General features: G+C 37.0%; 2 protein-coding genes across 9 annotated transcripts in view; both read right to left on the bottom strand.

The window, feature by feature from the left end:
- Nucleotides 1–8111: 8111 nt before the first annotated feature.
- On the bottom strand, nt 8112–13977 carry NDUFA12 (NADH:ubiquinone oxidoreductase subunit A12). Its single transcript, XM_032221952.1, has 4 exons — nt 13847–13977; nt 12042–12124; nt 10453–10540; nt 8112–9076 (listed from the first exon to the last, which is right to left on the bottom strand). Exons 1-4 carry the CDS (start codon nt 13933–13935, stop codon nt 8896–8898), a joined length of 441 nt encoding a protein of 146 aa, XP_032077843.1. The 5' UTR covers nt 13936–13977; the 3' UTR covers nt 8112–8895.
- A 1172-nt stretch (nt 13978–15149) lies between these two features.
- NR2C1 (nuclear receptor subfamily 2 group C member 1) overlaps nt 15150–25825 on the bottom strand; it is a 30664-nt gene continuing 19988 nt past the window's right edge. For all 8 annotated transcript variants that reach the window (XM_032220814.1, XM_032220817.1, XM_032220815.1 and 5 more), the window contains 5 exons: nt 24572–24693; nt 23753–23892; nt 22842–22979; nt 19306–19411; nt 15150–16665 (listed from right to left, as the gene is read on the bottom strand). In XM_032220814.1, the coding sequence (XP_032076705.1) occupies nt 16491–16665; nt 19306–19411; nt 22842–22979; nt 23753–23892; nt 24572–24693 (681 nt within the window). In that variant the 3' untranslated portion in view covers nt 15150–16490. The remainder of the gene's footprint in view (nt 16666–19305; nt 19412–22841; nt 22980–23752; nt 23893–24571; nt 24694–25825) is intronic.

The following is a 25825-nucleotide window of genomic DNA, read 5'->3' as shown; positions in this document are numbered from 1 at the left end:
CAGACAGTCACTCATGCCCTTGTGACCTCAAGACTGGATTACTGTAATGCGCTCTACATGGGGCTGCCCTTGAAGAGTGTTCGAAGACTTCAGCTAGTCCAGAACGCAGCCGCGCGAGCGATTGTGGGTGCACCCAGGTACACCCACGTCACACCTATCCTCCGCAAGCTGCACTGGCTACCCATTAGTCTCCGGACCCGCTTCAAGGTGCTGGTCGTTACCTATAAAGCCCTACATGGCATCGGACCTGGGTACCTGAGAGACCGCCTCCTGCCGATTACCTCCCATAGACCGATTAGATCTCACAGGTTAGGTCTTCTCCGGATTCCATCTGCCAGCCAATGTCGGCTGCGACTCCCCGGGGGAGAGCCTTCTCTCTTGCAGTTCCAGTCCTTTGGAACGACTTCCCTGTGGAGATCCGGACCCTTGCTGCCCTCCCGGCCTTCTGCAAAGCTGTTGGGTCCTGGCTGCTCCAGCAGGCCGGGCGGCTTTCGAAATATCCAGCCCCACGGTAACTGTGAATGTTGTGTATTTTTTAAAGTGCTGTTTTGGTTATTTATCCCCTTCCCTTGTTTATTGTAAGCCGCCCTGAGTCCTTCAGGAGTGGGCGGCATACAAGACCAATAAACATCAACATCATCAAACATCAACATTAGTTTAAAATATTTGCAAACCCAAATTATTTCTCATCTCTTTAGTATGTACAGAAATTGCTTGGACACCCATATAAATTACCTGGCTGAAATTCCATAGCTTTGATGAAGCTTTTTCAGTTAAAGCAATCGTTCTTAACTAATAGATCAGTGAAATTAAGAATCATTAACTTAAATTTGACAGTGCTTTCCTGTATCCCAATTATTAGATAGCATACATAGTAGAATGTTATAACACTTCTGACTTACCTGCACATTTACAGTTTATTGCTTTCTAAATGAAATATAATATACAAGAAGTATCTTTCTATCTTTCAAGATTCCGCAGGTCCTGTATTGATTATAGATTCAGATAAGCCAAAAGCTAATTTACTGAACCAACAGGATAGCTTCTTTACTGTGTCTCTGACAAACATGTCTAGTGGCTTCAGATTTCCAAGTCATAGGTGTCTATAGATTGCTATATAAAATTACCTAATGTTTACTCTTTCATGAAAAAGCTTTCCTAAACTGGTATTTCAGGAAATTAATGTTTTTCAACACATCTCTATCAAGCAATGTAATAGTATGTGAGCAGAAATACTGGTTTAGTCTGTTGCATTTCTTAGTTAAATCATCAGTTATCATTCTTGTCTTATCCTTGTCCCAGAGTCAAAATTAATTACATCTGCTTAATATAAGTAAGATTTAAATAGATTCAAGTGGGAGAATATTAAATTTTTCACAAAGCCTTTCAGAGATGCAGTTCCCATAGACAGGTGCATTTATGTTGGATTGCAATTCAAAGGATAAATAGTCTATACATCTAATATTTTAGATATTTAAGAAACAGGAGTTTTGAAAGAGTGACTGTTTTGTTTCCTTTGTCCCAGAAATGAATCCAGAAATATCAAAAACTCTTTCCCTAGGCATCCTATAATTGTTTCCTGCAATGCACTTTTGCCACTCTTCTCAAAGTTATTTAATGCCAATACTTGAAGCTATAGGAACTTCATACAAGGGTAGAAAATTTGAAAACAAATTTGGAAATAAACATTCTATTGTTGCTTTCTGTCAATGGGAAATTATGTAACATCATAGAGAACCAGCCAGCAATGGTCCATCCATTCATGAATTTTACATAGTAAAGTAACAGCAAAACAGAGTTGGAAGGTACCTTGGAGGTCTTCCAGTCTAACCCTTTGCTCAAGCTAGAAACCGTGTACCATTTCAGAAAAATCTCTTCTTAACCTCCAGTGTTGGAGCACCTACAACTTCTTGAGGCAAACAGTTCCACTGATTAATTTTTCTAACTCAGGAAATTTCGACTTAGTTCTAGGTTGGTTCTCTCCTTGACCAATTTCCATCCATTGTTTCTTGTCCTGCCTTCATGTGCTTTGGAAAATATGGTAGGTTGACTGCCTCTTTTTTGTGGCAGCCCTTAGATATTGGAATACTGTTATCATATCTGCCCTGGTCTTTTTCATTAAACCAGACATACCCAATTCCATGCAACTATTATTTTTTATGTTTTATCCTCGAATCCCTAATCATCTTTGTTGCTCTTTAGTCTATACTCTTTCCAGAACCTCAACGTATTTTTAATATCATGACGATCAAAGTTGATGCAATATTCCAAGTGTGGTCTTACCAAGCTATTATAAAGTGGTATTAACACTTTTTGTGATCTCATTTTTATATGTTTGTTAATACAGCCTAGGACTGTGTTGGCCTTTTTGGCAATTGCAACACATTTTTGGTTCATATGGTATTTAAGTGATTGTCACCTAGGACTCCAAGATCACTCTCGCAGTTACTACTATTGAGCCAGGTCCCATCTATTCTATGCCTATGCATTTGGTTTTTCTTGCCTAAATATAGAACTTTACTTTTATCACCACTGAAGTTACTTACTGCACTTTTGTATGGTTTGCCAATTGCACAGTGGCAGATAGGACAGCACTCCAGAGGGTTAACATCTTTGCCCAGAGGATCATTGGTTGCCCTCTCCCCTCTTCTATAGCTCCCGCTGCCTTAAGAAAGTTCAAAATATTTTTTAAAGATCCATCTCACCCTGGGCATCCTTTTTTGACGTATTACCATCTGGCAGGTAGTACAGGATAATAAAAACGGACAAATAAGCTGAAAAAAATAGCTTCTATCCCAGAGCAGTTAACTATATTGAATTCTACTGTATAGTGCAATATTAATGCAGTATCAGGGGTTTTCAATTCAATTGCATAGAGTGTGACAGATGTGTGTTTTTATTTTTATAGTTTTTCTTATTTATAATGTTGTACACTGAAGATGGCATTTAATTTCATTGTACCAGGTGCAATGACAATAAAATACTACTATTAATTTCATTTTGTTAGATAGGGTCCAATAGTCAAGTCTGTCAAGATCCTTCTGCATCTTGAGCTGATCTAGAATATCATCTATTTCTGCCAGCTTGGTGTCATCTAGAAATTTGATGAGTTCTCCTTCTAGACCCTTGTCTAAATAATACTAAAAATAGTATATAAATAAAAATAAAATTATTTAAAAGAATCAGAGGTAGAAATGTAAAACAATGAAATGATAGTTGTTCAGTTATTACTGGGGAAAGGCAGTTCCCTAAAGTACCCATATCCTGAACCACATAGGGCTTTATAGGTAAAAACCAGCACCTTAATTTGCATTTAGAGACCTATTGGAAGCCAGTGTAGTTTCCACAGGAGTGTGTCACTTAGCTGCACAGAACTTCCACTGTGTACTGAACTAGTTGAAGTTTCCAGTTGGTCTTCAGGACAGCCCTGTGTAGAGTGAACTATTTTATTTTTATATATTTTATTAAGAGATGACAAGTGTATGAGTGACCCTCATCGGTGCATCTTGTTTTAGATGGCTGCACTCAGGACATTGGAAGCCAACAGGGACGGCTGCAAATGGCAATCCTGATCATTGTGCAACCATTGTGTGAGCTGATAGCCAAGCATCCAAATCATGATCATATGACCCCAGGGGTGTTTCAATGGCTGGAACATTGGGGACTGGTTTCAATTATTACTTGTCCAGCTGAACAAGTGGTCATAATCCAAAGGCTGCCTGTACAGTATAAAAAGCAGCTGAAACATCTAGGAAATGATCATACCACTTCCACAGGCTCCTCCATGGGTCAACAATGAATAATTAATGTAGTTTCTGTTCTATGCTTAGGTTTGAATCCAGACTGTCAAAGTTCTAAATTATTTCTGGCATTTTTCCATTTCTCAGAGACAAATTGGCTTTAGCCCAGATTGGTTTGCAGTCCCTCTCTCGTCAGTTTAAGTAGCCAGGTAGGATTAGGGGTCCAATCTGTAAGTGGCAGAACTAAAATTACACAGAACTCTGTGCTCTTTCTTGAGTCTACAGAATTTGAGGTTTGAAATCCTCCCAAGTAACATAATAAATACATCACTTCTATCATGGCAATAGAGTCAGCCAGATATTAATTCCGAGCAAATATTTTATCCACAAAAAAGCTTATATTAAATTATATTAGTCTTAATACCTTAAGATCAAGGAAGCTTATTTATTCTTATCTGCTTATTTATATTTTAAATATTAACTTTTTAAAATATAAAATGCTATCCATTCAAATGTGTCCAATTCTGTGGACTAGCTCTCTTCATATATTTTGCGCTGTTGGTTTCTTTCAGTTGTTTTAGGCCAGGGGTCGGCAACCTTAAACACTCAATTTGGACCCATTTCCCACAGAAAAGAAAACACCAGGAGTCACAAAACCCCTCCTGTGCCTGGGTATTTCCTGAGCCACAGAACTAGCATTTGTAGTTGAATTAAATGTTGTTTTCTTCTGAAACTTTTATTTTCTCGGATTTATGCATGGTTGGCCTATCGGGAGCTCAAAGCTCAATAAATCGCATACTGGCAGGTATCACACATTGGCGGTTGTGACACATATTTTGAGTGACAGGGAACTGTAGCAGCGTGGCACGACAAAACCGCGCTAGTCAAAATCGCAGTGATAAAATCGTGGCGCTAAAGCCGCGACGTCATCACCGCGCATCATCACCGCCGTGACAACAGCGCGGCAACAGAAGGGCGCTTTAAAACGGCGCCGCGGCAGAAAGCCGACTTCAATTAAGGTAAGGGTTAGGATTAGGTTTAGGGGTTTGTTTTAGGGTTAGGTTTAGGGTTAGGGTTAGGTTTAGGGTTAGGTTTAGGGTTAGGTTTAGCGTTAAGTTTAGGGTTAGGTTTAGGTTTAGGGTACTGAGTGCTTGGGAATGCACGATTTTGCCCTCCGCGATTATGTCATCGCGGTAGGGTCACGTTTTTCCTTAGCGCTTAGAACGGCGCGAATTAGTCTTCGCGCTTATGTCTCCGCGGATAAGGGCTTCGCGGATTTGTGGTGGAACCCTGTAGCAGAGGGATGAAAGAGCCACATGCGGTTCCAGAGCCATGGGTTGTTGACCCATTTTAGGCTCTAGCTAGCTCATTGGCTTTGATGATATCTAGCCAACATGTATTTGGTAGCCTTGTTTCCTTATACCACCAACCATTATGAACATAACTGCCCTTTCCAATGAATTAGAGCATATGGCATGGCTCAGGGGTGGGTTTCAAAAATTTTTACTACCTATTCTGGGGGCATGGTCTATTTTGTGGGTGTGGCTTGGTGGTCATGTAACCGGGTAAGCGTGGCCAACTTGTAAAATGTGGTGAAACTCACTTAACAACACTCTTGCTTAGCAACCAAAATTTCGGGCTCAATTGCGATCATAAGTTCTTTCTTTTCTTTTTCTTTCTTTCTCTCATTTTCTTATTCTTGTGTCTCCCTCTGCCACCTTCTTTTTTTTCTTTAGTGTCTCTCTCCCTTTCTTTCCTTTCTTTCCCTGTCTTTTTTCTCTCTCTCCCTTCCTACCTTCCTCTTTCCTTCTCTCTTTCTCTCTCCCCCCCATCTCATACACATACATCCCTTCCAGTTGGCAAAAATTTGTTTTACCAGCTGGGAGGTTGGCAAGGAAGCCTCCTTTTTCCCGCTGCCGCCGAACAGTCCATGCCCTCCCCCTACGGATTGATGCTGAAGGGAAGGAAAGCCGGTCTGGGGAGGGACCTTCCCTCCCCTTCCAGAGAGCCCATGTGGGCAGAGGGGAGGCAGGCTGCTTTGAAGGAGGGCAGGTGCTTTGGGGCCAGCCTCTCTCCCCACACAGGCTCTCTGAAGGGGGAGGGAAGGTCTCTCCCAAGACCCACTTCCCCTAACTCGCTGCACAGTTCCGGGATGGTAGGGTATTCTTTCTTTCACCGGTACAGGGGTGGGGCCTGGCCATCGCTACCAGTCTGGTCCAGTCAGCCAGATTTTCACTACCTCTTCTGCCATACCGTACTGTACCGTGAGGAACCCACCTCTGGCATGGTTGAAATAAACCAAAATTTAGTGATTTTGCCTCCCAGCAACAGGCACGGATTTATACACTCCAGTAGGTGTCATTTTTGTGGTTCAAGGAATGAGCTCTCTGCAACACCACAGCTTAAATAGATTTTGCTCCCATCTGTTTTTTTCATGGTCCAACTTTCACAACTATAGGTAGCCATAAATAACACAATACATATAGTCCTTTATTTACAACCAGAATTGAACCCAAAATTTGCCATCACATGACAAATTGCAATGTTTTCCCCCTTTGTGGAGCTGGGGTGAGTGTGGTCTGAGCATGATGCATCTGGCCCAAGGGCTGTCAGTTTGACACCCCTGGTGTAGACTAACCTACATTTGGTTGCCAAACCAATGTCTTTTCCATACTTGATACATTTAAAATATATACTGTATAATATGTATGTATTACTGGAGTGATATATAACATATCTGGAGTGATGTGTTTATTTTTATCATATATAACAAAGATGTCTTTATCTGGCTGACCTCTTTCAAAAAGGAATTGTGGCCTTTTATTTTTTTAAACTTTTGATTTTGTTAGGAAATGATCAATGGGCATCTTTTTTCCTATTGCTTCTTAGGCTGGCAAGGAAATAAATACTGGAGGAGAGGGACGGAGAGAATGAAAATTTAGCAGCCTTTACTAGAAGACAAGTACACAAGAACCTGATAGCTAGCCATCAGTTTTATTGGATAGTATGAAATATAGGGCTGAATGCTGGTTCAGCTAAATCTAAATTAGAGCTCAGTGTCAAAATAAACTCATATACTCCCTCCTCTGGCACAGCTGTGAAAGAACTGAATCTTTTGTATTCAGTGTAGATAAGTCAAAATTCTCTATACTGTCTGAAATGAAGCAAGACTAACCAGGGTTAGTCTTAGCAATTAATAAGTAAGCCAAAAACTGAATTTGAAACATAACTTTTAAATTGTTTCCATTAACTTATTAATCAATTTAGGATTCAAGTAAGACAAAATGCAGCTAATCTATAACAAAACTATGGTAGTATATGCCTTGAATACTTGTAATATTAATCTTAATTCTCTAAACAATAATATGGGAATAGGCTTAATTGTATTCTGTATCTACCACATCTAACTTACAAAAAAAGGGGCAAGTTTCTGAACTAATCCTCAGCTTTTATACAGATTTAGGAAACTGATTTATTAGAATTATTAAAGTGTACATACAGTTTCAGGCAGAATAGTTTATATAATATGGCACCAAAGATACATCTGCAGAAAAATATCTCAATATTTAAATGTACTCAAGAGAAACAATTAGGACATAAATTATTTTCATATTTAGCTTGAATAGTAGTATGCACATTAACTTCACAATATGTTAAAATTAAAAGGTAAAGTTTTCCCTTGCACATATGTGCTAGTTGTTCCCAACTCTAGGGGGCGGTGCTCATCTGTTTCAAAGCTGAAGAGCCAGTACTGTCCAAAGACATCTCCCTGGTCATGTGGCCGGCATAACTAAATGCCAAAGGTGCACGGAACGCTGTTACCTTCCCACCAAAGGTGGTCCCTATTTTTCTACTTGCATTTTTTACGTGCTTTTGAACTGCTAGGTTGGCAGAAGCTGGGACAAGTAACGGGAGCTCACTCCGTTAGGCGGTGCTAGGGATGGAAGGAGGACTTTCTAAAGCACTGAAAGGGGCTTACTGAAGATCTTTCACATGGCAGAGGTGACATTAGCTGAATGAATTCCTAGCAAAAGGAACATTAGTCTGGATGACTTCTTTATTTATAGCTCAGTCACTATGCTATATCAAGGAAAAATATTCTAAATACATTATTTGATCATCATTTATTGGATCAATTTTGATTAAAAAATTATTTTAGAATTTGGTAACTAGTGTAAATTTTACATATACTGGTGACATTACCAAAACACACTTGAAGTTCAAAAATTTTACACTGCTGATTCTTTTAGATATTATAAACCTTTAGACAAATCTTAAAGCAAGTTAATTTGAAGCACTTCAAAACATCCTGAATTGAACAATACAATTTACAGTATGTCCTTTTCAAGGTCAGATCAAAAGTGCAAGAAACAAAATGATTGATTTTTTATTAGATTATATTTTCACTTTTATTTTATTCACCCAGATGTGTTAACATTGGACATTTAACAGACATCTATATTTCATTAGTTATTTTGATATGGTGTTACAGATGGAATCAAGAAATTTTCTTGGATTTACCTAAGTCAAGTCTGTGAAACTCCTGGCACATGGGCCAGATGCGTCACACGTTGCCCATGCTCACGTCCGGTTTAACAAAAGGGAAAAAAGTGTCCCGAAATGCCACGTGACACCACTGTGATGTTTGACACCTCTGACCTAAGCTATAAGTTAACTGACTGTTCTACACATACTTGTTTCAATACCATTTTATGACGTTTGAAGTTATTTGACATTCCTCACTTCTGATTTAGTCTCTGACTAATGTTTTTAGCATTAGTTTTTCCATTGCACAGGGTGACTTGAAGCTTTTATACATCAAATTTATATATCCAATAATTTATATATCTTACAATAATAATAGAGATCCATTAATCCATGTTTCTATCCATCTGGTGAGGTCAGGAAGAGTAGGTATGTTCCAGGTTTCATCAATCAGTGTGTCTTCCCAGTGGCAACCTCCTCATCCTTTGAAATGACATCCTCAGAGGGGTCTATACTACAGCATATTGTATATTTTGTTTCTGCCCATTCATTACTCAGCTCTTTCCCAACATCATTTTGATTTCAAAATGTTTTTAATCAAAGTTTTTATTTTAAATAAAGATACACAACAAACAATCTTTTCCTTGAAAATCATCAAGTTCTTTTTCTTTCACTTGCTAGGTGTAGATGGTGGAACCCACTCTTGTATCTTCTTACGTGTTGTAGAGTATGGTACATATTGTTTAGAAGTACCACTTTCATTCATTTTATGATTTTGGAAAATGAATTTACGACTCACTGGTGGATGTGTAGTTGGGGGCTCTTCGGTCATACAATGCATCCAACGATGCCTTGTAAAGAAAAAATATAATTAAAAAATATTTCCTAAGGACTTATATTTGCACACATAGGTTCCCAACAAATTATATTTTATGGGCAACAGTTATACTACCTAAAACATAAAAAATAGTTACATTGTAAAAATGATGTAAATAATTTACATTTAATAAATTTGAAGTCATGGAAATTGAATATAGTTGTCAAAAAACCAAAGGCAATTTCTCATCATTCAATAACTTGACAAACCTAAGGCTACAAGATTTGGGATGCAAATGTTAGTTAGTTTTATAGACCTTTCTGTTGCCAATGAACAGTAATCAGGAGTTTTGAAGTACGAATGCAGTAGTCCAAGAGAATCCTGCTTGTGACAAGTTGATTAAATAAAAATATGATGGAAGTTCTGATGAGGAAAAGCAGGAAAAAATTCTCTTATTTATACCAATGACTAGAGCCGAGGTGGTGCAGCGGTTAGAGTGCAGTACTGGAGGCTACTTCAGCTGACTGTTAGCTGCAGTTCAGCAGTTCAAATCTCACCAGGCTCAAGGTTGACTCAGCCTTCCATCCTTCCGAGGTCAGTAAAATGAAGACCCAGATTGTTGGCGGCAATAGGCTGACTCTGTAAACCGCTCAGAGAGGGCTGTAAAAAGCACTATGAAGCGGTATATAAGTCTAAGTGCTAAGTGCTAATGACTATATCAAGGATCCAGAGTGACAAAGCTTATTTTATTCATTGCATTTAATTTTAAATTCTCAGTACTGTTTCGACATGAAAACAAAAATTTAGAGATTCCCCCCCCCCCAGGCTTCAGTGAAAGACTGAAAAACATAGGCTTGCTTTAACCAAAACTTTTCTTCCAAAGCATTTTTTAAAATATGCAAACCTTACAACTTAGCATAATGTACCATAAATACTAAGCAAATCTTAAAAAATAGAACAAGTTCTTACAAGAATAAAATTAAATAAAAGTAGCAAAATGCTTATTATTAAATAAGAATTTTCCCCATTGAAGTAATAGGAAAATGTAGTATTTAATTTATTCATAAAATGTTCATGTAATATTTAAAACTTATCAATGATGGTGCAATTGAATTCAACAGAATGCTATCAATCACTCTACAAGTAAATAAAACAAAATTCCAAAGACACTGGTCAGTTTCCAATAATAAATATGGATTTATAGTGATGTTTGAACCTAACACTTTCACTGATCTGATGTAATTACCATAAGGATCCATTATGACACATTTGTTGGTAAAGGATTAGAGACGAAGGTATAGTTTAAAAGACTCAAATTAATTTACTTTATAAACAGAATTGTTCTGATATACCTGTTTTACAAGTTAATAAAAACATAAATAAATGTATGCATCAAACTATCTGATTTACCATTCAGGAGGTATCATGCTTCCATCTAAATCCCAGTATGTGTTCTTGCCATCCATTTCTGCAGTATATATGACCCACCGATGACGACCTTAAAGATAACAATTTTAAAAAGTATATCAGAATTTTTAACAGGATGAGTTTATATATTCTATTTTATTATTACAAACTAATTCTCGTAGAATTACACAAAATCAAGTTTTGTGGAATCCCTAGGGCTGCGAAATGGAGAGAGCTCCCGTTACTTGTCCCAGCTTCTGCCAACCTAGCAGTTCAAAAGCATGTAAAAAATGCAAGTAGAAAAATAGGGACCACTTTGGTGGGAAGGTAACAGCGCTCCATGCACCTTCGGTGTTTAGTCATGCCGGCCACATGACCATGGAGACGTCTTCGGACAGCGCTTGCTCCTCGGCTTAGAAACGGAGATGAGCACTGCACCTAGAACCGGAAACGACTAGCATGCATGTGTGGGGGAACCTTTACCTTTATATTTCTATTCTCAATTTTGAGAAGGACTAGCTTGACATATGGAAAGAAAGAGGATAATTAGAAACCAAAAGATTCATTCATATATAGTTTTTTTTAAATAGAAAAATAAAGGACAACATAAGTAACTTTACTATGACTTCCCAGGAACCAAAATTTTAATTTAGCATTTTAAATAACTATTATATAGGAAAAAATAACTTCTAATGGTAAAATTTCAAATGGAATTACAAGCACAAATACCTATTGGTTTCTATAAGATAAACTATTTGTTTATACTTCTAATTTTTATATAAACTATTTACTATTTTAGAAAGCTGGAGATTATACATCTCTTAAGATTAAATTTCCCTTAACAGTTTTATTTGTATGAGAAATATAAGTACAATATTTTGCAATACCAAGGAACCCGTGATCAATATAATCATTATGTATGAATTATTCTTCTAATTAAATTACAGGTCTGTGTCTCCCTAATTGTTTCTACCCTTCCTATCTGACCCCACAGGAGAGGCATGTTGTGGATTCCATAACCTAAGTAGTCCCCATTCTGCCTCTGGAACATCATGCCTCTTGAGATTCACTATCTAAGCCTGCCCCCCTTCCTCCTGTATGATTTCCTGACTATGTTGAACATTTTTTATGATTCTTCAACTCCACATATTTTATCTGTGATTAATTTTTAAGTTTATTTTAGTAATTGTATATATTTTTACTTATTTTAAAATTGTGATTGTCTAGAGTCAGGATGTGAGATGGGCAGCCATATACAATGAATAAACAAATACATACATGTTTTAAAACACTATTTTTTCTATGCATGAACTTTTTAAAAAAAGTAAAATTACTTCTTAAAGCTAAAATAATGCCAGAAAAGCAAGATCAACATCTGAATTAGACATCCAAAAGACTGAATACTATTTAACCCATTTTTAAATATCTTTATTTGAGCAAAAATCCAAGTTTCTGTTGTGGCAACAATGACTTCTTATTGCTATTGGCTTTTCTATTTAACATCAAATTGAATTATATCCACATAAGATATAAGAATACTTTCATTGTTGGTAAATATGTTAAATTCAAATAATCCAAGTATTCTTACTTACCAAAAAAGTATCTTTTGTCTTCATAGTATTTGTTTCCATACTTATCAGTTCCTACTAGGGTACCAATTTTCAGATCATTGACCCTGTGAATATCCAAAATAAGATTCTTCAAGGGGTTTATAGTTATGCGACAGTCTACTCTACAGGCTTTGCATGCAGAAGGTCTTGAGTTTAACCCATGGGCCCTCAAACTATGGCCCATGGGCCAGATACAGCCCACTGAAGCCATTAATCTGCCCCAAACAGATTACATAAGATAAAGATATATGGTGTATACAAAGAAATGCAATGCTAATGGATTTTACAGTGATTCTCTTTCCCAAATCTTGGGGTTTTTAGTTACAATCTTAATTGGTGCAGTTCTCAGTCTGGTTTATTGTGTGGTCTTCTGAAACATATAATCAGGAGTTATTTTGAAGGAAATCCTGTTTGTTTTATTCTTTTTTTAATGGCCTATTTTAAGAAGCCTGAAGCTGCTGTTGTACTGAAATTAGACAAGTGGCAAGAAAATGTGTGCTCTTTTTCCCTTCGGGAAGGTCTTAATCAATAAATAGATGCCTTGGGTTCAAGCAAATACACCTTAGGGAGGACAAAGGGAAAATGGACTAAGTTGGCCACACCCACCCAGTCACATGCCCACCTAGACACACTCACCCAGACAGCCCAGCCCCCCCCACCAACAGTCTTAGGGACGGTGATGGCCCCTTGTTTAAAACGTTTGAGGACCCCTGGTTTAACGTCTGCCATCTTCAAATAAATTGTGAAAGTCTCTATCTGAAATCCTGTTAACCTGAAAACCGTTAGATAAATAATGCTACTGTATAAGTTAGCTTTGGTTGGTTTTACCTTTCAAATATCTTATTAGGGCAATCAAATGGATAAGAATTATTTCTCAGTTGCTGCTCCAAATAAATAAAACTATTAGGGGAAGGTGAAAATAAAAAAAATATCCCAATATATTATTTATTAGATTTTTTAAAGCTCACAAATAACACTGCAGAAGCATTATTTCTACATAATTTGCTTGCAACTAAACAAGTTATCTGCCAAATGAGTTTAATCAAAATAGTGTTTTGGGTAGCAGCCTGAAAAATTATTCCCGAATAATTTTAATCAATTATCTGTTCAGTGGTCTCCAACTTTGGCCATTTTAAGACTTGTGGACTTCAACCCCCAGAATTCTAGAAATTGAAGTCCTCAAGTCTTAAAGTGGCCAAGGTTGGAGACCCCTGCTCTAAGTGACTAAACCACCTCCGCTGAATTTAAACTATTGTTATCCCTTACGTTACCACAGCACTGGTGAAACAAACAGCGCAAATGTGTTTCTCAGCCCAGTTACGGTAACCTTGTTAAAAAGCAAGGTCGAGAGGCAAGGAGCAGCTTGAAGTCAAGAGCTGGGACAGTGTGACTGAATGCCGCCGGGATCTCCCAAAGTTAACCTTGGACCGCGCCATAAACAGAGCCCCGTCCTTTCGCAGGGATTACGCCCCAGTCAAGAGGAGCCCAACGTTAGAGAAAGCTTCCCAACAGTGACCTTCCCAACAGCAGGCTTTGCAGCCATTATAAGGTCGCCCTAGTTCCCATCCTCGAGAGATGCCCGCTCCGGACATCGAAGGTCGTCTTCCCTTCGGCCCTTTTCTGTTTTAACTCACGAATTTCTGGAAATACTCTTTCCTCTAACGATCCTCTGAGTCTGAGGGTCATGTCATTCAACCCTGCGAGCCGCAGTTTTCAGCAAGGCGCTCCCCAGCTGGAAAGGACCGCCCGCCCTCGTTCCTCACGTTGGCGCAATCAGGACATTTCACCTGAGCAGCTGCCACATAAGGCCACGAACACCGCCGTGCCCACCGAGCTGTTGCAACGCCCGCTTCATCACCTGCACGTATTCCGCCATTTTCCCTATTCTCGCGGAGTTCCGCCCCTCCTTACGCTTCTCTGCGCCTGCGTCGCAGCGCCTTGGTTTTGCAGATTCGAGGAAAACTCCTTTTCTCGCGCGCGTTACTTCAGTAGGCTGCGCGTGCGAAAGGCGATATTCTCAAATCTAACGCGCAATTTTACAGCAAAACAATTAGTTTGCATGACAAAATTGAATATGAAAAGAATGACATTTGCACCATATTCAAAATTGAATATGAAAAGAATGACATTTAAACCAAAAGATAACTTTTATATAACATTTTCAACTTTATTACCCAATGTGTATCAGATTCAGATTATTATTTTAAGTCTGCGCTTTCAAACTTGGTACTGTGTATCTCAAAACTGGAAACCAAACTAAATTGTATAGAAACGGGGACAAAAAACATGTAAACTAGTGAGCAAAATACCTAACCAAGAGCCAGTGTGATTATTCAATGTTAAATTTCAGCAGTGTTAAACACAAATTACTGTATATTGAACTGTAATATTGATGTAGTTTCCTGAGCTGTTTTTTAAAAAAAATGCAATCAACAAATTCTATAATAAAAGTTACAATTTATTTTTTTAAAATACAGCCAAAATAGAATTTACACTTCTTTAAATTTAAAGACATTTACAACAGTATATTACACAATAAGGTAGTAATTGGGACATTATGATGTGTACACTACAAGTGAATCACTAAAACAAATGAAGGATTGGAATGGAATTCAGAAACTATTTCTATTGACTGCAGAACAGATTTACAGACACCATTTAGGGAGGTGTGCAATTCAAATGATTTTTAAATATGCTTTAAAACAGGACAAGTTATATTTGTGAGATGTTGCCAAAAATACATCAAAAGCAATCACAACTGTAGATATGATTAATTTCTGCATGTGCCCACGTATATGCATATATTGTGTGCATAAAAAAATAACTGTTCAGTTCATTATTAGGTGTTTCATTATGAAATATATAAAAGATATCCCTTTGTAGTCAAATAATTTTTAGAACCTTGAATAATCTTACCTGTCACATTACATAAACTCCTTTTTATTTATTAGTAGAGCCCATAATTTTATAGAGGTGGTTCTATTGCTGATTAATATCTAAAGTAAGGTGAATTGATAGAACACCACTGTATCAGTATCCCCTGATATAGTAATATATTGAATTAATGTTCAACTACATTTACCAAACAACTAAGGAAAAACCACACTTTTAATAAATCTGAAAAGTGCATTTTGAAAAGTTTTCAAAAGCTGAAAATACAAAGTAGCAAACTCAAACATGGAAACATAAAATATGAAATAATTAGGATTCTAGTGCAATCACTGCTATTTAGGAACATACCATTTAGTATGCAATACATATATTTCATCAAGGTTTACTTGTTTATTCACTTACTGCCTTTTCAGATTTTTTTTCTAATTTTATCTGAATTCTTTTATGAAAACCTGGAACAAATCTTAAAGGACACAGAATTTAATAAATTCATTTCCAATAAAAGTGATAATTTCATTCAGTAGTGTAATTCTGATGGTGGAACAGAATCAATCTAGGGAAAAATTCTACTCCCATCTTTCACTTTCTCTATATTCTTCCCAAATTTGCTCCGGGTTTAAGATAAAGGAGCAAACCTGGGATACCCAAGGATATAGAAAAGGAGGGAGAGAACACTGTGTAAGCATCATTGCTCAATACTGGATGTGGCTGAATGTGTTGTTTCACAGATTTGCATACAATGAAATTCAATAAACTTTTCCAAATTTACCTAGATATATGTGGATAAACATTATTAAAGCATAATCACAACAAATTATTTTGTGTTTATAAATAACAGGAGTTAGGAAATAACAATTCTTGATGTGAATAAAATATCTAGGATTATGTTTATTCTGAAATCCTGGCAACTGCTAAAAACTCTGAACGAAACAATTACTGCAAAAGATGTAATCATTGATTTGGAACACTAACATGAGATAAAGCCCTGTTTTAAGTAACTCCAAAATCACCTGTTTCTGAATAAAAAAAATAAGTTCTGAAAAAAGTAGCTGAGTTATCCAGAATTGAAACTCTGTCTCATCAGAAATGAAAGCAGAAATGAAACTGACAAAAATAAACTTGTAGAAACAAGATACTGAATCCAGAACAATTGGAAAAGAAGTTTATTTGTCCTAGTATCAGGTTGAAATGTTTTTATGAAGCTTCTCTTTATTAAAGGTTAACTTATGTGTATTTGCTTGGAGTTCACAAGTTCCATGTATAGCTAAGCTACAAAAATAAGATGAACTACACTTCTTGATTTTCACTAATTATCAGAAATGTACAAAGTTCTTGAAAATCAGACAAAAGGTAAGTCCTGTACTTGTACCACTGAAGATATTCCATTGTGTTTTCCAAATGAATTGCTAAAGAAGAATTAGCACCTTCCTTTATTTTTTTGTGCTATGCCTTCACAGGAAAACTTTTTTTTATCTCTTGGAGATAATGTACATTTAAATCACCACGATTGCCATGGTATAGAAACTGGTTTAATTTTTTTTATATAGTATGACCAATTATTTGAGAGTTGTAGTCTGCAGTCTCCATTCGTAGAATATATGGTATGATACTGTCAATCTGAACATTTCCAATTAGTCCTGCAAAAAACAGTTCTTCTGTGATAGCTGCACTCATCAGTCTTAAGGCCGGCAATCTGAGAAGTAGCCTAGAGAGCCTGAAAGACAGATTGGACAAACACTGGCACACTTTTACATGTTCAGACGAGACTTGTTCTTTAATACCAACAAAATATTAGCAAACAAAAAGTATAGTTTTTCAGCAATAAATGGTAAATCAAACATTATTCATATTTTTCATGATACAATCCTGTTGGCAACTCAAACTAAATACTTCATTTCTGGAAGGTTTGACAGATACTATGTGAGGACCTCCTCCCTCCCCATATACTCTAAAGCACCTTTTTGCTTTGAATCCAACATGATGATGAGTACTACAATTGTAATTTGTCTGGGTAAACTTCATGGCCATTATCTATGGATTAGTTTTAGCAGAAACAGCAGTTTGATAACTTCATTTTTGTCAGTGACTATCTTAAAACAAGGTTTAACAGAATCCAGCTATGCATGTGTAATTTATATGGCTATAAGTGAAATAACACGGAACTGCATTCTATTAACACTAAAATTAGGAGCTAAAAACTAATATTTAAGATTAGGTTAGATTTTTAAAAAAATAATAAAAAATTAGTTATAAGTGAACTCTAAAACTAAATGCTTGGTTTATAGTGCAATAAAATGTTACATAAAACTATATCCAATTGCAAAATCTAATACATTAATAAGTAAATAATTGATAGTTTATTCATATATGATATGTTTGAGAGAGAAAACATGAAGATATTATTAAAATAGTCTAGAAATCAGTTGCTTGCATAAATTCAGAACTACTGTGTGAAATTTTGCTACATTACGTATAATAAAGCTTCACAATTGTATACCTTACTCAATAGCTTACCTAGCCCTACATGGCAAAGAGACAAGTATGCTATCGTACTTGCTAGGAAATTTTCATGTTGAATTATTACATTTCATTCATGTAATTTTGCACTAGCTTTTGCAAGTGATTCAGTCCTAAAAAAGGTAGATCATACAATTAGGCCAAGTAACTTTTTAGTAACTCCTATTGGAGTAACTTCCAATAGGAAGCAGTTAGATGCCACTGACTAATTCACAAGCACACTAGATAGTATGCCCAGGTTTACAGTATTTATTGTCAAAAGGACTAGGGGGTCCTCTGGATTTACGACTCCTGTTCAAAAAGCAGATGGCAGTTGTGGCTAAGAGGGCCTTTGTGCCAATTGTGTTGTGCACCAGTTACGCCCTTAGCTGGATCTGCACATGGTCACTCATGTTTTAGTCATTTCTAGGCTGGATTACTGCAACACATTCTATATGGAGCTATCCTTGAGTAATCGGAAGCTTCAGCTAATGCAGAATGCAGTAGCACACAATACTGGGAACTCCTAGGGCTGCACATATAATACCACTACTGGACTTGCTGCATTGGTTACCTGTTTACTTTGGGATTCAATAAAAGATATTGACTTTTACTTTTAAAGCCCTACATGGCGTGGGTCCAGGATATCAATAAGAGCCGAGGTGGCACAGTGGTTGAATGCAGCACTGCAGGCTACTTCAGCTGACTGCAGTTCTGCAGTTCGGCTGTTCAAATCTCACCGGCTCAGGGTTGACTCAGCCTTCCATCCTTCCGAGGTGGGTAAAATGAGAACCCGGATTGTTGTTGGGGGCAATATGCTGACTCTGTAAACCGCTTAGAGAGGGCTGAAAGCCCTATGAAGCGGTATATAAGTCTAACTGCTATTGCTATTGCTATCAAGGAGCTGTGTCTCCCAAATGGGACTAACCCGCCCCACTCATGGCAGGGGAAGAGGCTGAGGAATTCCAGCAGGCGGGTTCAAGAAGAGGATTTTCCACTGTGGTTCCATCGCTGGGGAAGACTCTACTACTGGAGGTGAGAATGGCTCCCAGCCTTTTGGCCTTCTGGAAACCTTTGCTTTGCCAGTTGGCATAGAACCCCAAGAGGGACATTCACCAATGGAAGTGGTTGATAGGGTAAGATTTCATTCAGGTCCCCTGTCTCTTAGTTCTGATTTCAGGATAGTTTTAAAATCATAATCTGTGCAGTTTTAATGTTTTAATATTCTAATTATTATTATTTTTTAACTTATGCAGCAGGACAGAGATTTAGATTTCCTTCAGGGATTATTTACTAGGGAGGGAAATTAACCAGTCCAAATCTTAATTTTATAAGATTTTGTTATATTAATAGTAATTGATTAAAGAATATGCTACATTTTAAACCCTTATTTGTTGATAAAGTTTTTGTGCTATAGGAAAAAAAGTTCAATGTTCACAGTGTTCAGTGAACACAATATTGCCTGGAATAGACAGAATTTTTACAAGTAGTACTAAATTTGAAATATTTACTTGTACAAAATAACTTACAGATTCTTGATTTGTTTACACTTCAATGGCACCATATAGTTTTTATACTAATAAACATTTAAAATGTGTATCAATTCTGCAGGATTAATTTTGTACTAGATTTTATACAGCTTGTGACTTTACACCCTATTATTTTAAGGGAAAATCAAATATGAATTTAAATTTATATCTACTATTCATTTAATGTTATTCCTGCAAGAAAATGAAACAGAGTAAGACTAGCAATATCACCCCACAGTGAAGATAGAAAAAAAAAGCTTGAAGTTTCTCAAATTTTAAAAGAAACATTTTAAAAACTGGAAATAGATACTTGTTCAGATTCTACACACCTGTAGGTATCATCCGGATATACTTTCATTACATAATCCTGTAATTCCATATATGCCTTTTCTTGAAATTTTTCAATCTGTACCACATTTTCTAAGCCTGGGTGATCTAAAACAAATTTACAGTTATGTTTACTTGAAATAATACAGCTATAAGAAGGGTGCAACTAAACATATCTTATGACAAATATTTTGATTTTAAATTTGTTCATCACATGTTGAGAATTAGGACTACAACATTTATAGTGACTTTGCTGGAATAATATTTTATTTGAACAGGTAGAGACATCAGAACTCAATAAAAATGACCAGAACTCGAAATCTATTGAAGTGAAAAATGCTTTATGATCCACATATGGGGAAGATCATAATCCTTGTGTGATAACAATTACATTACAAAATTTGTACATTCCTTCCAAGATCCATCCAGAGTAAAGGACAGCATTCTATTAACTTGAGCTTCCTAGTAGTGGTGGGTTGCTGCCAGTTCGCACTGGTTCTTGTGAACCGGTTGGTCACCGGACCCGGAAATAAGCCTGCCCCGCCCCCGGCCCTGTATACCTGGACGGTATTTTGTCCCTTCTGTCTCCCTGTGCTCAGAAAAGCAACTTCGGGAAGGTCCTTTGCTAGCAGGCAGGTTCTAGGACGCCTGCCGCCATCAAAGTACCTTCCCAGAGTTGCTTTTCTGAGCACAGGGAAACGGACGGTTGAAAGAATTTAGCGTGCCTTCCCATACCGGGGCTTCCGGGGGCCAGGAACCAGAACGGTCCCTCCCCTGGCCTGCCCCTCCCTCCCGCTCGCCTGCCAGCAGAAGCCTTCTGGGAGGTCTTGGCACGCAGAGGGAGGGAGGGGAATCCATGTAGAGGTAGGAAATCGCATGATTCTCCACCCCCTTCATTGGAAACGAGGTGGCTGTCAGAAGAGAGAACAGCGCATGCTCGCTAGCTTGTCCAATGAATCCTCCCCTCCTGTTAATTCTTCTTCTATTTGAACAAGCCACGTGGGGTGCACTCCCTTGCTTTGACAGCCACCTCGTTTCCAATTGGGGGGGGGAGAAAAAATCCATCTTTTCTGTCCTTCTCCATGGATCCCCCCAATTGGAAACGAGGGGGCTATGAAAGACAAGGGTTTGCACCCTGCATGGCTGCAAGGCAGCAAAAGAAAGAATAGGAGAGGAGTTCCACTCGAGGCTTTTTAAACAGCCAAACTCCCCTCCTGTTCCTCAGGCAGGCTGGATCGGGAGTGTACACCAGGCTGTTGCTCCTGCTGCTGCTGCTGCTGCTGGTGTGACTCTTGTGAGGGGAAAAGAAAATAATAAAAGCCTCCCACCACGGAGCGACCCACCCCGCTCCCCCGCCCGGCAGATCTTTTTTCCCCTTAGCTCCGCTCTTCTTCACCCACCAAAGTGCTACCCCCACTCAGCTGTCCTTGCTGTCGCCACTCTCCCTCTGCGTGCCCAGCCGACGGCCTGAAGGGGACCGAGTGATGGCGGCGCAGGGTAGTTGGCGGCAGCTACTGCTCCTGGGCTCACTGTGCATAGCAGGCAGCGCTCCGACTCCCCCACCGCCACCGCCGCCTCAGCAGCACCTCCTGCTCGCAGAACCGAAGCGGGGAAGATCGAAAGACGTGGAGCCACGGACTCCCCCCTTTTCCTCGCCCCACAGCTCACCTCCTTAGGTGGGACCAGGGCGTGCGCAGGGTGAGTGGAGTTTGCGACCAACTTTAAAGTGAATGGGGCTGTTTGTGATTAAATGGGACAGAGAAAATAAAGGAATGCAAGGGAACATGGAGGTAATCTAGTCCAACCCCTTCCCAAGGCAGGAGTCCTTCCTTTTCTTTGAGAGCTGTCAATGACAGACATGAGGGAAATGGTGTGTGTACAAATGAGAGAGAGAAAGGAAGAATGAGAAGAGAAAGAAAGTTAGAGAGAGAGAGACAAGAAGGAAGGAAGAGAAAGAAAGAAAATAAGCGGGGGAGAGAGACACAAGAAGGAAAGGAGGGAGAGAGAGGGAAAGAGGGAGAGAACTTATGATCAGAACTGAGCCCAAAATTTTGGTTTAAAGAATTCGTGAGTCTACTCTCTTTCAAATAGCCAACAAAATATTTCTGGTTTTAATTCCATATCTTGCTTTACCATTGCTTCTAACCACGAACTTCTGAATAGCTACTTGGACCTACCTAAGTACTGAACCTAATTCATCTATTCCTGTTTTTTGGAACTGAGAACTAAATTTCAGAAAAAGGAAAGCTGTATTGGTCTAGGAATCTACCTATGACATTCATTCTTGAACTAAGTTCTTAGATGAAAGACTATATCTTTCCTGTTTGTTTATATCTTTCCTGTTTCTCATCCTTCCTGAAAAGACTGTACACTGTTGGTTGAAAGCAGAGGTCCTTTCTGTTACCTGTAGTCCTCAGCTTACAACCACAATTGAGTCCGATATTGTTTTATTTCTTTTGCAGTTAGTATTATTTATTTTTGTACTTATTTTAATCTTATTGTAGTTCATCCATTGGGGCAAAGAATTCAGTGACATCGTCTTGGCCACTCCCACCCAGTCACATGACTGCCAAGCCACTCCCACCGGGTCACATGGCTGGCAAACCACTCCCACAAAGCAGGCCACACCCACAGAGTAGGTTCCAAAATTTTTTGAAACCCACCACTGCTTCTTAGGCAATCATAAATTTAAGTAAAATTTATTTAAAAATTTATTTATTGAAATAAAATTAAATACATCCCAAGCTCTTGTATCAGGTCATCAACATCTTGTGAGATTTTGACAATCTAGTCTCCAGAATTTGTGAATGCTCCAATACTGGAAGTTTTTAAGAAGAGATTGGAAAACCATTTTTTTGAAATGGTATAGATCTAGGATTTTCTGCCTGAGCCCGTGGTTGGATTAGAAGACCTCCAAGATCTTTTCATTCCATTCCATTCCATTCTTCTATTCCTATTATGAAATTTTTAAGATTTTTTTTTTGTCAACTGCCAATTCCAGTTGACTCTAAAAACATGTTACTGAGACATACATATTGTCAGATTCCTCAAATTGCTCCACTTCAGCATTATATCCATGTAAGAACTCAGCATCAATCTTGGACCACATTCACAGCTCAGATACTGATTTAAAGTTGATTGAGACATCCATATATTTTTGTTAATTATTAGATTATATGTTTGATAAGATGAAACATGAACAAAAATGGATGATGTCAGTCAATATATTTATAAAAAAGTTAACTATGGCACAAGTTATTTCCCCCAAGAAGAGAATGTTTCCACCCAAAATATATTCAACTATGTCTGGATCAGATGTATTTGAAATTAGTGTAATCTCAAGTAAAACAGCTAAGGACAATCATTTTTATTGCTTTAACAAAGATAATTTTTCAATATAAGAATCTTGGATGCTTAGATAAATTTAGTTAAAGCAGCCATGTGTAAGAATTTATATATGAGAAGGCAGCTTTTCTATAGGCCATATTTTCACACAGACAGAAAAGGACAAATGCTTTAAATCCATCTCTTTACATACCAGGACTGAAGAGGACAATTGCTTTCAAATAAGCATATTCATAACCATCAAGACAAAGCTTCACCATGCTGTTGCAGAACTCCTGAAGTTTGAAGATATGCTCCATCACTAGTTTTCCTCTATCTGCTGACAACTTATCTACATTAATACACAGTAATATAAAGATTCTTACTAACTTAGAATTTTAAATTATTTTAAATGGAAATAAATTTAAATCCAGATAACCTCTCACAATCTATGTAGCAATAATGTTTATTGTTCTATCTGCAGAAATAATACATAATTGACATATATAACAGGAGAATTATAATTATTTCTACATTTACTCTTTTTCTTTCAATTGCCATCTTTTATTCATCTTCTTTTTACATGAATTCAAGTATCTCTAAATAATGATACGTCATTATGTTTTTTCTATTATATTTGGCAAAAAAAAATCTATCAGCCTGTCCAGAGGAAAATAGTAAAAAAAATAGCTTTTAAAAGATGCTGTCAAGCCCAACTAAAAGATTAGTGATTTACTGCCCTTTTATTAGTCAGGCAATGGTGACTATTTCCTATTTCCTCTTATTTTTATAACAAAATCATGCCATTTCTATTTTACTGAAAGAGAGTGAAAGCAGCCTTCTTTTTGGGGGCATGAATACACTTAAATATACACTTACCAATTCAACATTATTTATATTACCAGAGTACATAAAACTTGACTGACTGCTATTAAAAATGAAGTTTGAAAACTGAACAGATTAAAATGGAAGAAAGAAAAAGAAGGAAATGCAAAACAGGCAAAAAACAAATATAAGAAATACGATTAGATGCAAATAGGCCTTAAGATTTCAATAGCAAAACAAATAACAGAAGTTACTGAGATCACCCATATCTATGTATGACCCTGGTAAGAATTTATTTACCTTGTTGTAAACTATTGTGAAGATGATTAACAAATGCAGTTAAGATTGTTGCTACATTCATTACTTGTGAACACTGTGCCAGACCAAGTGTAAAAAGTTCATTCCAGCAGGCTTTTATTAATGATATGTTATTATCCTGCCTATTTAAAAATAAACAAAAAAACAGAATTATTTAATAAAAATATCTGCTTCAATTCAACATGTGCATAGTTATGTTATTCAGTATTTCTTATTAATATAAGTAATATAAATCTGTGTTGTAAAAGCAAGTTCAATTGGAAAAAATCCTGCTTTTACTTTTTATTTCTAAATTTCAGTTAAACAAACTATGGTACTATGCCTTTTTTCTCATGTAAGACATAAGAGCAAAAATTACAAGTGAACATCAAGGATTTTATTTGGTCCCGCAACCACAACTACATCCTCATTGTCTGCTAACCATTATCAATATGAGGTAATTATGAAAGTTGTGTAAAATAAGCGAAGTGTCTAGAATATTCTGGCCATAAAAGTTCACTGTGTCAAGAAAAGTTGAAGGAGAGGTTGGAACTATTGGAAAAAATGCTTAGGATGACTTTAAGCAATGCCACTTACGCTTACGCTCATTCCAGAAAAAGGTAGGATTTGCATAAAATGTTTGGCCAACTATAAATCTTTGGCTTGACCAGCTAAAAACTATAGATTTTTAATTATCCATGCACCATATCAACAATATTAATGTGATTATGTTAGAATTATCCAAGCTAAATATTTTTACATATGCCAAGAGAAATATTGCTTAGAAACTTGATTATCTAATTCAAGTTTTTCAGTACTTACCCTAAAGCTTGAAAGGAAGGAATAGAACGGGACCAGTGCATAGATAAGAAAAGCAATCTGGATGCCGATTCACAAATATAATGAACATTCAAATATTCAGGCATAGGTGAAGGCATGGTGAGCTGTCAGAAAATAATTTTAAAAATGAATGTCTGATAATTTGTATATTAACAAGAATAAACTGTTCATTTGTGTGTCCGTGTGTTTCAAAGCCCAGAAGAGTATCAACTATCAGAATTGGAACACTTTTTAATTAATACCAATATTCTCAATAATCTGTCTCAGAGAAATGAATTATTATAAAAATTTCATGTACATATTTAAATATAAATGTATTTCCTTCAATAAAACTATACTGATAATAAAGAATGGAACATTCAAAACAGTTTACAGATAAACAATGTCCATGTAATCAGTTCCATTTCAATATCACTGTTAACTTAGCAAAGATAAAAATTTCTTTTTTGGCACAACAGATTTGGGGAGGGGTGTGTGTGTCCCAACCGCCAGACTAACTGGAAGGCTGCTAAGATATTTAGTCTTAGCAGCCTAGGCTCTTAACACTAGGCTGAGATATTAGAAGAATCCCAAATTAAGTCACATAATAGTGGGAGGTATGTTTTATGTTAAAAAGGCCCAAAACTAGTACATTGTACAAAAACCTGAACTTTGTTTACTAAAAAATATGTTGCACTGGTTTTGATATGTGAAATAATTTATTCTTTAGCAGCATATTATTAAAATGTATCATTAAACATGGTTGGAAAAATCAAAATAGCTACATCCTATATAAATTACTTAATACTGTTTTATTTATTTTCACATATAGTAAAATTAGTCTACAGACCTCTCGTGGGTATTTAGTATCTATATCTATCAGAATTTCTATTGAACTATTCTATTATGTTCATTTACTGCAAAAGCATCAATTCTCCTTACTGCTAAATGTTTTCTTTTGGTAGTCCTTGTTTAGTGACTGCCTTGTACAACAACTATTCATAGTTACAGTAGTGATAAAAAGTAACTTTGTCACAAGTCTCCCATTTATGACCTTTGGAGGTCTGTAAAGCAAACAAAAGTTGAAGATCACAAGCACAGTAACAGTTTTATTTAGCGACTGCTTAGCTTAATGACCAAGCCGCCGGTTCCACTTGTGACTTTTAAATGAGGAGCATCTATATTGTTCAATTAAGCAATTGTATATATTCTCTAGAGCTCTCAGCCACTCAAATTGAACCCAAATATATTCCTCAA

This window comes from Thamnophis elegans, chromosome 7 (assembly GCF_009769535.1).
Source record: "Thamnophis elegans isolate rThaEle1 chromosome 7, rThaEle1.pri, whole genome shotgun sequence".
NCBI lineage: Eukaryota > Metazoa > Chordata > Lepidosauria > Squamata > Colubridae > Thamnophis > Thamnophis elegans.
This window is presented reverse-complemented; position numbering and strand designations above follow the sequence as displayed.